At 43.4% G+C, this 17351-nt stretch overlaps 1 protein-coding gene across 1 annotated transcript in view; it reads left to right on the top strand.

The window, feature by feature from the left end:
* TP53BP1 (tumor protein p53 binding protein 1) overlaps window positions 1–17351 on the top strand; it is a 154286-nt gene that overhangs the window by 20103 nt on the left and 116832 nt on the right. The window contains 1 exon segment of the mRNA XM_030189634.1: window positions 10560–10718. Within this exon segment, the coding sequence (XP_030045494.1) occupies window positions 10560–10718 (159 nt within the window).

Below are 17351 nucleotides of genomic sequence, written 5' to 3'. Positions count from 1 at the left end.
CATCCTGAAAGATAAAAAGACCACAAAAAGTGGAAAGAACACAACAGTCCCACGGGATAGATGAGGCCAAACACAAGAAGTGGGAACTGGATCAGGTTCTTCAAAAAACAGAGTTGGGACTCTCAATGTGAGTGGAGGAGTGGCCTAGTGGTTAGGGTGGTGGACTTTGGTCCTGGGGAACTGAGGAACTGAGTTCGATTCCCGGCACAGGCAGCTCCTTGTGACTCTGGGCAAGTCACTTAACCCTCCATTGCCTGCCGCATTGAGCCTGCCATGAGTGGGAAAGCGCGGGATACAAATGTAACAAAAAAAATTAAAGACGTTTTGTTTAAATATGAGAGTCCTAGTCTGTTTTTGAAGAGCCTGATCCAGTTCCCAGTTCTTGTTTTTGGCCTTGTCCATCCTCAAAGATAAACGTGCAATACAGTCCTACTGATGGTTCAAGAAGAGTCTCACAAGTTCCTGAACTTTCTAAAGTTTCACACACTGTTGGATAGTGATAGAATCATTGACAGTCTCTGTACTTCCCCCAAATCTTTATCCAGTATGACCCCGTTTTATCGCTTAAAAATTCATGTGACATCTGAATCCGATGAAGATGAAATAGCAGACCCCTCACCACTGACCTTTCCTCGCTCATCCATTTTCTCCTCCTCTTTCCCCCAGTTATCCAAAGCATGAAGGAACCAGCAGTGGTGGCGACAGTAGCAACAGTTGGCATGGGGTGCTGTGTCAGTATGCTCTGTAGACCCCTCCACTCTGGATGGGTTTCTAGTGTGTCAGGAAGCCAGACAGGGAAGGGGAAAGGGCTGCAGACATTCACTGACTCATAGGCCCCCATGCTAAGTGCCACTACTGAACTTAGGTCAGAGTGGAGATGCAGAGAATGTGGAGCAGCCAGGGGTGTGCTGGTAAATTTTTAACAGGCTCTTTCTCCGGACATAGCCAGCTCTGCAGTTGGAAGGGCTAGGGGTGGCCGGGGTGGGGGGTGGGGGCAACACTTGCCTCTCTCTCCTCCCTCCCTTCATGCGGGCATGCTAGGCATACCTTTGCTGGAAGCCAATAAATGGACTGCCACCACTCCCAACGTCTTGCTCTGAGCAGCATGCTGAAACTTCTCACATATGCTGGAGAAGTTCCAGCCTGCTGCTCAGAGCTGGAAACAAGGAGTGGGGAGCAGCAGCAGTCTATTTACTTGGCTGGCAGGGTTCAGTATCCCCACCAGCAAAGTGAAAGAGAATTCAGCAGGGGACCCAAGCCCACATTTTGGGAGCCAGTTGTTAAAGTAGCCAAGGAGGGCCCTACTTTAACAACCGGCTCCCAAAATTCTTAAAAACTTAACAACCGGCTCTTGCGAGCCTGTAAGAGCCTGCTCCAGCACACCACTGGGAGCAGCCTTATTTCTGTGATCCTTATCTATTGATCTTGGCAGAACTGTTGATGGAAACCATCCTTTTCCTTTGTGTTAGATCTCTAAAGCAGCAATGCTTCAATTTTCATCCTAGACTTCTGTTTTCTGCTCTTGCTCTTCATCTTCTCTATGCAGAACTGTTTTGTTAGCTGTTTTTATTTTAAATCTATTTTATTGACGATAATAATAATACAGCCAATACGAAGGCACGTATACAGTGTCGTCATAAAACCACAACAATCTTTTGACAGTTCCATAACGTCAATACCTTTTAATTTCCTCCCCCCCTCTCCGATTATTAACAATTCCCTTCCTCTTTGTCCACTGAAAATGACACTCATGTATAGTTAGCATGTATACATCAGCACTTCAATATGAGGCTAGCCTCACCCATACAAATTTAGCCACCTAACACAAATCGTTCCAACTTGGAGCACTCTTCCCCCCTCCCCCCCTCCCATTCCATATAATCCTCCCCCACAGAATGATCTTATACCCCTTCACCCCCTCCCCAAATCCCCAGGCTACAACGTGAGAGTATTCATCAATAAACTACGAGCTCTGCTAGACAGGGCCTGCACATATGGTTCCCAGACCTCCCAGAATCGTTGTTTACTTCTAGGGCTACGACTAGCTCTATATGCCTCCATCATCACCAGTGAGTGAAGCATATTCCTCCACAGCCAGTAGGATGGCCCTGTTTCCTGAGTCCAAAATTGCAATATACATTGTTTCCCAATGATTAAAGCCTTATATATTAATAATCGCTCCCCTTGCCGAATAACTAGCCCACTCCCATCCAGTCCCAGCACCATACTCTTGGGTGGCAGACTTATCTTCTTCTTTAGCAATATTTCACAATATTCCATGATTTTACTCCAAAACTGCCTAATTACTGTTAGCTGTTTTTATTGCTTCAAGGGTTTTTCCCCAATTTGTTTTGTACTGGATGCTGCGTTGTCTTTAAATTATATAAGGTACATAAACAGTGGTGTAAACACAATCGTTTGCTTCTGACCTGTTGTACATCAATGAATACAAAATCTGTCACTGGAATGTAGAAGTAGGCTATATTTATCTGATGCAATGTTTGTTTAAAGACTGTTGCCTTAGCTTATTAAAGGTCCAGCAGGAACAGCTTTGTTTTAATTGCTCAAGAAAACTGAGTCCACCTCAGAGCTGATGTTCAAGCTAAGACACAAGAACGTGATAATCCTGTTAATTTCTGCTTACATTTTGGGCTCTGCTGAAACATAGAAACTCAGAAAAATGTAGGCAGATGCAAAGACTTAAGGGTCACTCGCAGTTACATGGAAATACGTTTAAAACAAATAGGAGGAAATATTTTTTCACTCAACGAATAGTTAAGCTCTGGAATTTGTTGCCAGAGGATGTAGTAACAGGGTTAACGTATCTGGGTTTAAAAAAAGGTTTGGACAAGTTCCTGGAGGAAAATTCCATGGTCTGCTCATTGAGACAAGCTTTGGGAAACCACTGATTGCCCTGGGATTTGTATGATGGAATGTTGCTTCTGTTTCGGTTTCTGCCAGGTACTTGTGACCTGGATTGACTACTGTTGGAAACAGGATACTGGGCTAGATGGACCTTTAGTCTGACCCAGTATGGCTATTCTTATGTTCTTAAAGATCATATGGCCTATCTAGTCTGCTCATCCATGCCATCTACCCTCTCTGTCTCTCCCTTAGAGATCCTATGTATTTGTCCCAAGCTCTCTTGAATTCAGATACTCTCTTCGTCTCCACAACTTTCACTGGAAAGCTGTTCCATAAATTCACCACCCTTTCTGTGAGGAAGTATATCCTTAGGTTACTTCTGAGTCTATCCCCTTTCACCTTCATCCTATACTCCCTTATTCCAGAGCTTCTTTTCAGTTAAAAGAGACTCGCCTCCTGTAAATTTATGCTACATAGGTATTTAAATGTTTCTATCATATCTCCCCTGCTTCTGTGACTTGCTGTGATGCTAATACCAGGAATTAGGACTTTTTGTATGCAAAACATCAAGGGGGTAATTCTACAACAGGGCACTTCAACGTAGGTGCCCCGATAATATGGGATGAAAGTCTATTCTCATTTTCAAAAGAGAAAGACGTCCCAAAAGGGGCAGAAAGTGGGAGATGGACAGTTTTCACAGGAAAACATCCAAATCGTGATTTTTGAAACTTCAGATTTTTCTCTGCAGTTCATCTAAATTGCTATGGGGTGTTTTGAGGGTGTGATTTGGGCAGGGCCAGCATGTAGATGTTTTTCAGCAATAATGGAACAAAATAAAACCATCTAGGGCTCAAATTGATATGTTTTTTTTTTTTTTTTTTTTTTTATCTGGACTCGTTTCAAACACGACTAAGTCACATAAAGGTGCCCTGACTGACCAGATGACCACTGGAGGGAATAAGGCATGAACCCCTCCAGCAATAATGGAACAAAATAAAACCATCTAGGGCTCAAATTGATATGTTTTTTTTTTTTTTTTATCTGGACTCGTTTCAAACACGACTAAGTCACAAAAAGGTGCCCTGACTGACCAGATGACCACTGGAGGGAATAAGGCATGAACCCCTCCCCCCCCCCCCCCCCCCCAGTCTCCCAGGGGTTATAGACATCTTCCCACCCCCCAAAGGGGTGACAGTACAAACCAGACTTCAGATATTATGGCCATTCCTATAAGGCAGCAAACTGGTCCCGGGAGTAGGCTAGTGGTCAGTGCAGTGGACTGTAAAGGAAGGGACCCGGATCTATATCCCATTGTAACTAGTACGCTTGTGGTGGAAATTGTGAACCTTCCAAAACCCACAAAATACCAACTGTACCTAACAGATAGGAGACATCTGCAGACCTGAAGGCTTTTGTAAAGGTGTACAGTAGGTTTTTAGATATTCCTGGAGGGGTCATGATACAAAATAAGGGTGTTAAGGTGGGATTTGTACCTGAGTCCCTTTATGTGAAGTCCACTGTGCTGACCACTAGGCTACCCCTCTGCTCTGCTGTCCAGTTTATTAGAAATGGTACCACACAGCCATCCCTAATGCTTGTTTTTGTGTGTTTTTTTTCTCTAGGACATGGTTGTTTCAAATTAGTACTTATATATGTACTGAGCACAAAATGTCTATGATTGGGCTTGGATGTCATATCAAAAATGCCCCTTCAAAGCACCCACGTGTCCATACAGAATATTAGTGTACAGGGTGAGGCAAAAGAAAAAGTAACTCCCAAGAGTTGTTTTGTTTTTTGTTTTTTTTGCTGTTTTCTCAACAACTGCTTGGAATTTCAATGTGAAATTTTGCAGCTTTATTTTTTCTTACTATCTATGTTTATGTGCTGAGTGAAATGAGTTATCTTTAAACATGGTGAAGTTGCAAACTTTTTAGTGTGACCACCCAGCATGTTCAAAGATATTTGCACTGTAAAGCTATCAATTTTTGAAAAAAAAAAAAAAAAAAAAGTATACCAGCTTACTTTTAATGATGTTGCAATGATTTGAATTTGTCTTGGGAGCAAGGTTGGAGGCCTATCACAAGCTCTATTCAAAGCCATAAACAATGTCCAAACTCAAGGAAGTGTTGCAGTTAATCTGGGACAGCCTGCCACTGGGACCGATTGACAAGGCTGTTAAGAACTTCCCAAAGTGACTGAAGACCTGGGGGTGGACACACTGAGCATTCACAGTGACTGAAAAATTCTGACACATTGTCATTCTATTTATTTTATTGTGTTTTAACTGGAACATTTTTTAATGTGCAAAAATCGCTAGGTAGTAACACTATAATGTCAGTAATATGAACATAGCTTAAGATAATTAAGTATGATTAAATACGTATGTAACATTTCTCATTGAAATTCAAAGCAGTTGCTGAGAACTGCAAAAAACTGTAGGTTACTATTTTTGCCTCACCTTGTGTATTTGGGAACCCATTATTAGTGTACGCTTAGGTTCCCCCCTATTTAAACCTGCCATAGACCTGGTGTACAGTGGGGTGCCTAAATGGTGCAGGCACATGGAGTATTCTGTAAGTTGCCCTTCTAAATATTTGCCCATGTGAACTCCTCACCCCCCCCCCCCCCCCCCAGCTTTTTTGGTTTTTTGACACAAATGTGTGCTGCCATTTGAGCACCTATTTGTAGAATACCAGTTATGCACCCAAATGATATTTTTATGGCCAAGTGTACTCTTGGGCACCAAAAGGTCAGTGTTCTGTACATTGAGGTTCACAGTTGGCATGTAAAAGGAAGTGACTTGTTACAGAATTGCCCTTCAAAAGATTCAGTGTAAGTTTTATGATTGAGTTGAGGCAAATAAGCATTGAAGTAGTGACTGAAGTCTTGATGCAGCAAATGCATTTAGTACACAGCTTGGGAAGGGGGGAACTTTGGATGTTGTGAAACTTCAGATTTTGAAGCCTCTCTTCACTCTGGTTGGCAATGAGCAGCTTCCTTACAGACACTTATTCTATTTTCAAGGAACTTTCTTGTTCAGAGTGTCTTTGTACCAACCTTATAATTTTTTTATTTTTTTTTATTTTTGTTACATTTGTACCCCGCACTTTTTCCCACTCATGGCAGGCTCAATGCGGCAGGCAATGGAGGGTTAAGTGACTTGCCCAGAGTCACAAGGAGCTGCCTGTGCCTGGAATCGAACTCAGTTCCTCAGTTCCCCAGGACCAAAGTCCACCACCCTAACCACTAGGCCATTCCTCCACTTTTTGCTTTATACCTGTTCAAGAATTTGAAGCAGCTGAGACAAGGCACATTAAGATCTTACACAGGCATGGTGTCTATTCAGAATATTCCTAGCTTGATGCACTCGTTTTCCCAACTCATCTGCGTTTTTGATTCATGGGGATATCATTTTTATCACTAAAGGAGGTAGTTGCCAAGATGATGCTGACTGTGTAGCTGCAGGATTTATAGCTTAGGGTGCTGGTTAGTCATTGGTTTTCGATGCTGGTACTGGATGAGGAGTCGCTTGCTGCCAGCTCAGCAGAAACTTAAATGTTGCCCCTTCCCCTACTATTAAACTCTTCCTCTTTGCCCAGCATACCTGCAGAATGCCAATCATGAAATCTCAACAGTTCTGTTTTTTTGCAGTAATGAGAGAAGAGGTATAGATAGTCCTTGGGTCTAAAGAGCTTGGATTTGAGTTGCAGGGATTTTGGAGTTTTAGGACAGACCTTGACCCTGATGAGAATAGGTGACAGTTCCTGTGAGTTCTTAAACACCCCCAATATCAAGCAAATTCCTTCATTGTGCTAAAGGAGGGGTAATTTTTGTGTTTTGAGTTTAGCACCCCTGATCATTTTGAAAAGTTGGCTGTCGTTCTAGTGAGTGTATTGTGTTTCGGAGCAGAGTGTGGAGGCTGTTCCCGTGAGGACTTGTTGACCCATGCCACACTGTGTGATTTCCTTTGGAGAGAGTATAGTTTGGGATATTCTTTGGGAGGACCTTAGCAACCTGGAAGGTATGTAGAAGCAAATCTGTTTTTCAAGTTCACTGCCCATTAACTTTTAAGGGCCTTGAAGATTAGACAAAGTTTTACATTTAGTCCTGTATCGTACTAGTAGCCAGTGTAAGCTTTTGTAGGAATAGTGCGATGTGATCATGTTACTTACAACCTTTTATCAGTTGTGCTGTGGCTTTCTTTTTTTCTTTTTTTTAAATATTTTATTTATAGTTTTCATCCAAATTTAACAACTCACAGGAGAAGATTACAATATGAGAAAATTTACAATATCTCTAATATCTATTACAATTGAAATGTTTACACTCTACTTTCGACCAGAAATATAAAGTAATAGGATCCAAGAAGAGAACAGGAAAAAAAAAAAAAGGACAAAGTTTTTACAGTGGGGTTATTGTTACCAAGTAAACCTTCCCTAAGCATATCATACAGTATGGTCTGGTAATCCTACTACTACATTCACATCCTCTTTTGAAACTAAAAACTCCTCTAACTGTTTAGGATCAAAAAACTGAAATAATTTGGCTTGATATAATACTCTGCATATACAAGGAAATTTTAACATATAATTTGCTCCAAGTGCCAGAGTCCTCTGACGTAGTGCTAAAAAAGCACTCCGTCTTTTTTGGGTCTCTCTAGCCATATCAGGGAATATTCTTATTTTAGATCCAAAAAAAGTAGATTCTAAATGTCTAAATGAAAGTCTTAAGACTGCGTCGCGGTCCATTTCTAAAACAAAAACAGCCAAAGCAGTCAACCTCTGAGAAATTACTTCCAAAGATGATTCAAGAAATGATGTCAAGTTCATCGCTTCTCCTCTGTTCGGTTGGAGAGTCTCTGAATTTGATTTATTTTGTAGATATTGTACCCGAACAATAGGAGGTAAGGAATCACTTGGCATTCCTAATACCTCAGTCAGATATTTTTTCACCATATCAATCGGGGAAATTAAGGGAGATCTTGGAAAGTTCGTGAATCTCAAATTAAGTTTTCTTGATTTATTTCCAAGAGATTCTAAACGTCGTAACATATAATTTTTATCCCTAATTGAGGTTTGACTGATAACTTCCAAAGAATGCATTTTCTCTCCCAATTGTTCTATTTTAGAAGTATGTTGATTAGTTGTCTGTGCTTGCTGGAGGGCAACTTGAGATAACAACTTAATTTCAGCTGAGTTCTTTATTGTTTGTTGTTGTAAAGAGGAATGCAAAGCAGCAGTTTGATCCCAAAGTGACTCTGTCACCACGGCAGGTTTTTTAACACACTCCGCTTGAAAAGCCAGAGGGGGGGCATTAGCAATTTGCCTGAGTGTACTCACAGTCTTCCACCGGTTCAGCCCTTGATGTTAACACAGCTGAAGATAGGCTCCCTCCCTGCTCTCTCAGCTCCTCTGGGGGAAGCTGTGACACAGGACTTTCTCCAGCTTCCAACCCTCTTGGTTGCGGGGGGAGCCGTGCGCATGACAGGGCTGAAAGAAACCCCGTCGGCCAGCTCATTAGTTCCGGCTCCGATAGCAGGGGAAGATGTTTGACTCGGGCCAGAGACCACACCAAATTGCTCAAGCGTCTGCTGCTGTAGAAGGTGGGTTCCACTCAGAGTTGAGGGATTAACCCGAGTTTTCCCTCTCCTTTTCCCCATAGTGATAGGGAATCAAAGCCCTCTCGCAGCGTTCTGAAAGAGCAAGTTGAGCACGCCTGGTACAACAGTTCTCTAAGCGGCAATCTTGGATCTTCTCCTCGTGCTGTGGCTTTCTGAATCAGTGTGAGCTGGTACAAATCCTTTGTAGTCAAACCAATGCAGCGTGCATTACAGTAATCTAACCTTGATAATGTCATGGTGTGAACCAGTGTGACAAGATTTGATGCCTTGATTGATGTATGGTGATGGGAGGCGGGGCTGGTGGTTGGGGGGCAGGGATAGTGCTGGGCAGACTTATACGGTCTGTGCCCTGAAGAGGACAGGTACAAATCAAGGTAGGGTATACACAAAAAGTCGCACATATGAGTTTATCTTGTTGGGCAGACTGGATGGACCGTGCAGGTCTTTTTCTGCCGTCATCCACTATATGTTACTATTTGGCATATTTTCAAAGCACTTAGCCTTCCAAAGTTCCATAGGCTTCTATGGAACTTTGGAAGGCTAAGTGCTTTGAAAATATGCCTCTAAGTGTGGCGGCAGAGAGCGTAGTTGTTACAGATGAAGAGAGCTCCTGAACATTGCTTAGATTTGGGGGATCAGGATAAGGTTGAGTCTAGCTGTATTGCAAGGTTCTTATTCTGTGATTTAAGGAGGGAGTTCATAGCCCTGAAGAGATTTTGATGTTGGGTACATAAGCATCACCATACTGGGATAGACCGAAGGTCCATCAAGCCCAGTATCCTGTTTCTAACAGAGGCCAATGCAGGTCACAAGTACCTTGCAAGATCCCAAAAATGTAAAATGGATTTAATGCTCTTATTCTAGGAATAATCAGTGGATTTTCCAAAGTCCACTTTAATAATACTTGGACTTGTCCAAACCTCCCCCCCCCCCTCCTTTTTTTTTCTGTTTTAAACCCTGCTATGCTAACCACTTGTCTGCTTATGTTGGGTACCCACAGGAATTCAGTGTTTAATTCATGTAGATTTTGTTTTAGCCCATTCTTGAATTGCAGTAAAACAGGGTAGGTCTGATTCAGTGGTATGTAAGCTAGGTAGTAAGAATTTGATTTAATTTCTTTCTCTTACAGTTTTATGCTTGTTGCAGGGGTTTTAAAATTTTTTTTAATATGTGGATTGAAGGAGTAGGCCTACTGGTTAGAGCAGCAGCAGGCTGAGAACCTGATTCTCCTACTGATTTGATGATACCATGGCCAAGTCCTTTCATCCTCCATTCCCTCTGGTACAACTTAGATTCTAAGCCAACTTGAACTCTGATTTGGAAAGGCAAGTAATTACATTTTTAATAGAAACCCAAATTTGTAGTAAGTAAAACTTTGCAGGTAGGTTTAGCTGCTTTATACTCTTCTGTGGTGTTTGGCCCTAGGGAGGGGAATATGATTTTTTTTCCACTTTTCAAAGAGAGAATGTTTTGCGGAGATCAAGGGAGAGGATAGATTTAGCAGTTTTCTATATGTTTTTCCTCCCCCCCCCCCTGGCAAATGTTCCTACCTCTACCAATATTGTATGTATCTTGGAGATCTTTTCACACTTGCTGAGTGACTCGAAGGGAGTAAAGATAAATGTATGGGGTAGTAAAGTGAGACTTTCACAACATCTTTTGTTTGTTTTTCCATGTTCTATTCTGGAAGTATTGACAAGTAGGCTGTAATTTTAATAATTCAACTATTCTTGAAGTCTTAGAAGTCTTTAAAATAAAACAAAAAACCTTAAATGATGACCCAAGGATATTTGATCTCTAAGGCTATAATGCCACCTGGTAGTGGTAAAAATTGAATGTTCTAGAGCTTGAGTGATACTCCTTGCTCTCTCTACATTACAGATCATGTTGTTTGCATGTGTTACTCTATTAGAATGTTATCTTTAATGGGTAAACTATCCTTTTTGCCTAATTTTCCAACAGTTTTTGCACCTAAATTCAAGCTAATCTTTTTCACTTTGGAAAGCACAACACTATTTGTCCTTTTGCATGTGTAACAGCAGACTGTGCATAAAGTATTTATTTTGTATGTTAGATTCTGGCACATCACAACTGGCTTTTGGAGCCCTAGAGCTGTCACAGAGCCAGGATTTAGAGGACCGCAGCAGCTTAAACAAAGACTGTGTTGGAGAGCAGGCACGGTCTGTGTGTGATAACTCCAATGCCTTTGGAGCTAGAACAGAGGATACTAAAGGTAAGAGAATAGGAGCATCTCTTCTATTGAATTCATCTTATTCTGTTGTAAGCACAAGTGCTTTTCTGGATAAGGTTCTATGACTGATCTTTTTTTTTGTGCCTCTACTTATCTTTCTAGATACTTGACTATGACAAGTGCATGTGTGTTTGGAAAGGGGTGGGGGGGGGGGGGGTAATTGGATGTGTGTAAGCTCCTCTTCTCTGCCTCCTCTGGGCCTCTAGCTCATTAGGGAACAGTGCTAGGATCCTTCACTTGCAAATAAACCTGGGATATTTCCTCCTTGTTATAATCTCCCTCTCCCCCCTGTATACCTACTGTATATATAGTTTGCAAAACTTTTTGACCATTTTTAAGGTCAAAAGTGTGTGTGTATTTGTGGGTGGGTGTAAGGGGGGTTGTTGATGACTTATATTTCACTCAGCCGTCTGTTACCCTCTCCCCCCCCCCCCCCCCCCCCCCCACACACACACACATTCACACTGGTTCCTCCATCTTCCATGCTGCCATCTTCATTTATATCTATTCCCAGTGCTCCAAAGCAGTTTCAGTGCTGGCATGAGACCTTCCTTTACATGATCGTGCCCTCTGGTTGGTTGGATAGCCTTATTTTTTAATATGCACAGCATCTTCTCATACAAGTGTTGCCAAGCCTTCATGTTATGCAGAGCAAGTTCTCGCACAACAGCCATCTGGTGGTAGGCTCTCCAGGAAGGGAAAGATCAATGGGAGCCTGGTGCTTAGTTATACATGCCCATGTAGGATATTCCATGTTTCTGGAGTATCTTGATAGCTTCGGCTAAGACGCATGAATCCTAATGGACAAACAGTCTTATTAGTCTTATTCTGTTTCATCTTGATCTCTGACTCTTGTTGTATCAACCTCCCAGGCTAGACAGGCGGTATCCTAGGCTGGCCCTTCGTCACCGATGCTCCGCAGCCGGTTCCTTCTAGGCGGCAGTTAGCAGAGCGTGAGCTCCTAGCGTCCTGTGATTCTTAACTCTAGCTGGGCTTAGGGTGATGGTCATTTCTATTGGTGCACTGTTGGAGAGTCTATATATATCAGATCTTGTAAACCCCCTAGTCGTGGAGCAGGTAAATTTGAATAATGGAAGAAATAAATATATGAGTGTCACAGTTTTAAATAGGGTTCCCAAATAAACTCCACACAACCAAGGGATTTAGCAAGAAAAAAATATTAAAGGTTTTATTAAAGGGTAAAAGGGATAGAGGGTAAAGTAAATAGAAACACTTGTTGGTTATGTTTCTTAAATGTTGGTACCAATTTTTACAGGTTGATCGTATTAAATAAACTCAGTGCAAGATGTTAAATGCTTTGAGATAAGTTACAAAGGAAATAAAGGCAATAAAAATTTTTAAAACTACAATTACAGTCACCAAGAATCACAGTTATCAAGGATCACAGCTATCAAGACCCCAACTCCACATCTGCAGTAACCCAAAACATCCCACACGTACACAGCACTAATTAGTGTACTCAGATCTGATATATATAGACTCCCTTCTCTATCTGGATGGCCCTGATTTTTGCCTGAGGGTTGGGTAAAGCTTCCCCTTATGGTTTCCCACCATATCGACTGGGGAGATGAGCCATGCTTCTTCCTTTCAGCTGGGCCACCTTGGGCTGTGGGCTCCATCCTTGAGGGAGCCCTCCTCTCCATGTCCAGCGTACCCACATGTTCCCCGGGGACCGTGCCTTGTGCCGTCCCTAGAAGTAATGCTTTGAGTATTCTCTGGCGGATTCACCTAACTCTGGCTCTGGATGTCGAGCCAGGACCCGTCTCTTAGGAGGGCGAGCTAGGCTCCATCTCTGGTTCTTGTGCCTCTCTTGGCCATTGTTCCTAGCTCCGTCTCAGGGTTTCATGCCTGGCCCCGTTTCTGGAGGTTGGCTTTCTCAGTTTCTGGAGGTTGAGTACTGTTTGGATGTCGACCCTTTCTCAGTTTTTGAGAGGTCGCAGGACATTGAGCCTTTCTCAGTCTCTGCTCTGTATCCTGGCGTCAAATCTGGCTTTGGCCTTGTACCGCGAGTCTCTCTGTGTTTCCAGGCGTCAGTCGACTGTCCCTGAAGCTCTAGCCCTACTCTGTTCCTGGGGGCCGGGTCTTGGGGTCGAGCCTTTCACCATCTCTGGTGGTCGGGTCTCGTTCCACTCTGGTTGCTGGGCCTTCCTCCGTTCTGGATCTTTTTGTGTCTCTGGCCTTAAAACTTGGCTCAGTCTCCAAATCTAGAGCCTGGCTTTGTCACAGAGGGTCAAACCTTTCTTTGTCTCCATCTCTGCTTTGAGCCTTCCTCGATCTAGAGATTTTGAGCCTGCCCCCGGCTCTGGAGGGTGAGACATTCTAGGTCTCTGCCTGTTGAGCCTTCCTCTGTCTCTTGTTTTCGATCCTGCCCTCTCTCTGGAGGTCAAGGCCTATTTGGTTTTAGGCTGGCGAGATGTGCATGGTCATTGGCTGTCGAGGTGTGTGTGCCACCTCTTGTTTTGAGCCTAACTCTGTTGCTGGCTTTCGATCCTTTCCTCTTTGCGGTCTGGCAAGGCTCGCTCCATCGCCTTGTCCGCTCTGGCGGTGGGGTCTTCCTCCTTCATGGGTGAGGAGTTGTTTGGTCATCTCCCCGTTGTATGCCCCTGCGGGGCTTGCCAGGCAGTGGAGAGTGTTTCCCGATGCTGGTATGGTTGGGTTCTGCTTAACGGTGGTCTTCCTGACCTTGGCTTTCTCTCTATCTCTCGTGGCCATGTTCTGAGTAGGATTGGACATACTTCCCGTCTCTAGGTTCCTTCTTGGCAGCTTCTATGGCGGTTTGCTGGTGGACAGCAGACTGAGGCGGATCTGTCTTCAGGGATTGTAATGTCCTGCCCTAGTTGTGGACTGCTTTGGTACATCCCACTTGACTCTGGATTGATCTGTTGGATGCTGTGGAAGGTAAAATTAGTCCTTATGTGATAATTTTCTTTCCGTTAGATCAATCCAGGGACCCGCCCTTTGTATTTGACTGAATATTTCTCATCGTTCTTTCTTCCTGTTCCAGTTCCATTAGGTTCCTTCATTGGTTTTGTTGCAGCACAAAAACCCCCCCAAAAAACAAACATACACAAAAACCACACAGCCTGTTACAATACCACTTAGGATGTTTCCCTTCCACAGGAGTGGTAGAGGGGGTGCCTACATGGCCTTTAAGGAGGCAGGAGAAAGCTTACATATTGGATTTCCTCTTTCTTCTTCCACTGCTTTGGTATCATCAATACTGAGGTTAAGTTGACTGCACGTGTCCACATATAGTAAACCTTGGAAGTTCTCTCTGTCCACCTGCTGGTAAAGAGACATAACCCACTTATCTCTGGATTGATCTGTTGGGACTAATGGAAAGAAAATTATTATGTAAGGACTAATTTTACCTTCTCCTTTATATAGTAGGGAAGCCCCCACTCAGTGCATTGCGCTGCCATGTTGGAGGCGGCGCTGTAAGGAGGAGGGAATGTTACTCCCTCCTCTGTCTTTTCAGTGTATGGGGGGAGAGTTCGGGGGTGCTAGACCACCAGGGAGAGGGGGGCTTGAGGTCTACTGGACCTCCAGCCCTCTCTTCTGTCTGGGGGGGGGGGGGGGGCTTCTTGTGTCCGGAGTGGGATGGGGATGCCTGCTAATGCAGATGCATGCTGGCAGAGCTCCCTGATGCTCTGCAAACCCCAATGCCAGCTCCAAGCTGGCATAGAGTTTGCCACGCTACCCCACTGAGCATTGGGGAGGAATAGTTAATGCCCTGTTTAGCATGCATTTGCATGCTACTTGCGATCAGAACTAGCAAGCGCGTTGTTTCATGGGCTTGTTGGCTCTGATCATGGGGCAGGAGCAAATGCAGGCGTTAGTATCGCGCAAATAGCCTCTAGCACCTGTGTTTGATTTTGATTATCGGCCTGTTGGTAGGGCTGCATTGCTATTATTAAAACAAAACATCCTCCCCAGGCTACTGTATCTGTTCCAGAATTTGGCTGTAGAGGTTTTTCCTGCTGAACTTGCTTTGTTACAATGAGATGATAATAGATACATTTGGTGGGGGAACACAACCTCAATGACTTTGGACTGGGGAATGCTATAACATTTCAATTTCAAATGCCGACTTAATTTTGTAGACAAAATGAACTGAACTGTGGAGCGGGGCCAATACTTCAGTTGTGGATAAAAAGGAAGCCAGTATATACAAATTTGCAACATTAGGAACAAAATCTTGGACTAATCGGTGTTTTACGCAACCATTTTTTGCAACAGTAGGAACAAAATCTTGGACTAATTGGTGTTTTACTCAATATTTTCACTTCCACTAATTTATTTATGTATTACATTTGTACCCCGCTCTTTTCCACACATGGCAGGCTCAATGCGGCTTACATAGTAACAATATAAAGAATTACAAAGTCGTAAAAAGAATATATAATTTGTAGTAAACGCAGTATTAATGGGGTTAACGGATGAGTAAATTGAACATAGAAGGAATTGGGTGCAGAAGGAAATGAACGTTAGTCGGTAGGCGTAAGAAGATGGAGAGGAATGGATATGGGATAGCAATAGGGATAATGGGAAACATGGTCAATGTATAACAATCGTCGATAAGAGTCAAGTGGGTAGGCTTTGGTTAGGTTGAATCATTAGGGTAGGCTATCTTGAAGAGATGGGTCTTCAGTGCTTTTCTGAAGGGCAAAAGGCCATTAATTGTTTGGATGGATCTTGGTAGAGCATTCCAAAGCTGGCTACCTGATAATGATGATAAACATTCATAGAAAACATGTCCCACCACCTGAGACCTAGCTGATCATTTCACCAATAAGATCCTCCAAATTAGGTCAAAACTACCTAAAGCTTCTCCAACAGGGGAAAATAGTCCAACCTATAGTTCAGCCTCAAATTGCCGGAGATCCTACAAACCAAGGACTCAAAACTGACTAAAACTGGGAATCTTTTCAACCACTAACAGCTGAAGATATAAGATCACTGTTGTTCAACAGATGTTCTCTAGTAGCCCAACATGCTCTTTTATATGCTTTCTTCACCACATCGAAGGGATATCCTCATTGGATGAATCTAGCAAACATAGCCTTGACTTGTTTTATAGATTCCATTGTTGAGAAACAAATCTATTTGAGTCTGAGGAATTGTTCAACCGGGATGCTCTCTCAGAGTTTACGTGGAAGGTATTGAGAAGCATTTTGTGACTCCTTGAGAAAGTCGTTTTCTGGGTAGACGTTTTTTTCTGGGTGTGTCCCACCCGGTTGCACCAGTATTGTATATGTTTCCCAAAGTCCATAAAAGTCTTTTAAATCTGCCTGGTTGACCGATTATTTCTTCCAAGGGTTCATTGCTATGTGGACACTTTTTGAGACCATTAGTGAGCAAGGCTCCTTCATACTTAAGATTCTACTAATTTTTATGTTGAAATTAGATGCTTGTCCTTGGAATGATCAGGCCTGTCACAGAAATGTTGTCTTAGCCGCTGTTGTCACAGAAGTACAACCATCTTCCTTGGATGCTGGTTGCCAGACGGAGTGTGCAGTGGTAGTTGTCGCTCAGGGGTTTGACTGTCGGAGCTCCCTTTTTGATAACACAATGGGAGGTGGTGACCACTGATGCCAGCAAGTCGGGTTGGGGAGCTTTTTACAAGTTTATCTGGCACAGGGCAGCTGGATGTAACAGGATTTTCGGTGGTCGATAAATCACTTGGAGCTCAGGTCAGTGTAGAATGCCTTGCGTAACTTTGCTTCCTTTCTGGCGTGGGCCCCAGTTTGAGTTTCCTCTGACAGTGTGACTGCGGTGGCTTTAGATCAACAAGCAAGGCAAAACTACAGTTGTCCGATTTGCAGTGGAAGCAGTCTCCCTCATGAGTTGGGCATAGAAACATTTTCTCTGCTTGTTGGCAGCTCACATCGTAGGGTCCTTTGAACATAGAGGTGGAGTTTCAGCAAGTACTCCTTGTGGACCCAGGATCTGTCCAGCCAGGGGTTTCAGCTGATAGTGGACCCATGGGGTTCTCTGCATCTGGATTGATGGCAACAAAAAGTAATGCCAAAGTGCCTACGTTCTTCAGCTGTCGGAAGCTGTGGGGATTGAAGCCCTACTGCAGCCTTGGCTGGAGCCACATCTACTGTTTGTCTTCCCTCCTTGGCCCGTTGTAGGCTGTGCGTTGAAAAGGATCACATTGCACTGAGGTTGAATAGTTCTTGTAGTCCTGGATTGGCTGTGGTACGTGGACTTGATTCGACTTCTGGGCAGGAGGAGGGGAGGTCTTCTGTCTTCCATAGGTATATGGCCTACTGAAGCAAAGTTCGGTACTCATGCAGAATCTGTCCCCCTTTGGTTTTACAGTTTGGCCTTTGAAAGGGCTCTGAGACGTAAAGGTTATTCTGATACATTCGTTGCTACCTTGTTTTAGCCTCAGAAATGCTGTACAAGTGTGTAGACATGTTTGAAGGCTGGTGTTCTGAGTGCGGATTTCCTTCTCTGCTTAGATGGTGCACATCTTAACTTTTCTCCAAGCAGGTTTTCAGAAAGGATTGGCATTGGGTTCTCTAAAAGTTCAGGTTGCGACCTTGGCCTGTTTCAGGGGCTGACTGACACAGGACATCTCTTGTG

The sequence above is a fragment of the Microcaecilia unicolor genome, chromosome 1 (genome assembly GCF_901765095.1).
Source record: "Microcaecilia unicolor chromosome 1, aMicUni1.1, whole genome shotgun sequence".
NCBI lineage: Eukaryota > Metazoa > Chordata > Amphibia > Gymnophiona > Siphonopidae > Microcaecilia > Microcaecilia unicolor.
This window is presented reverse-complemented; position numbering and strand designations above follow the sequence as displayed.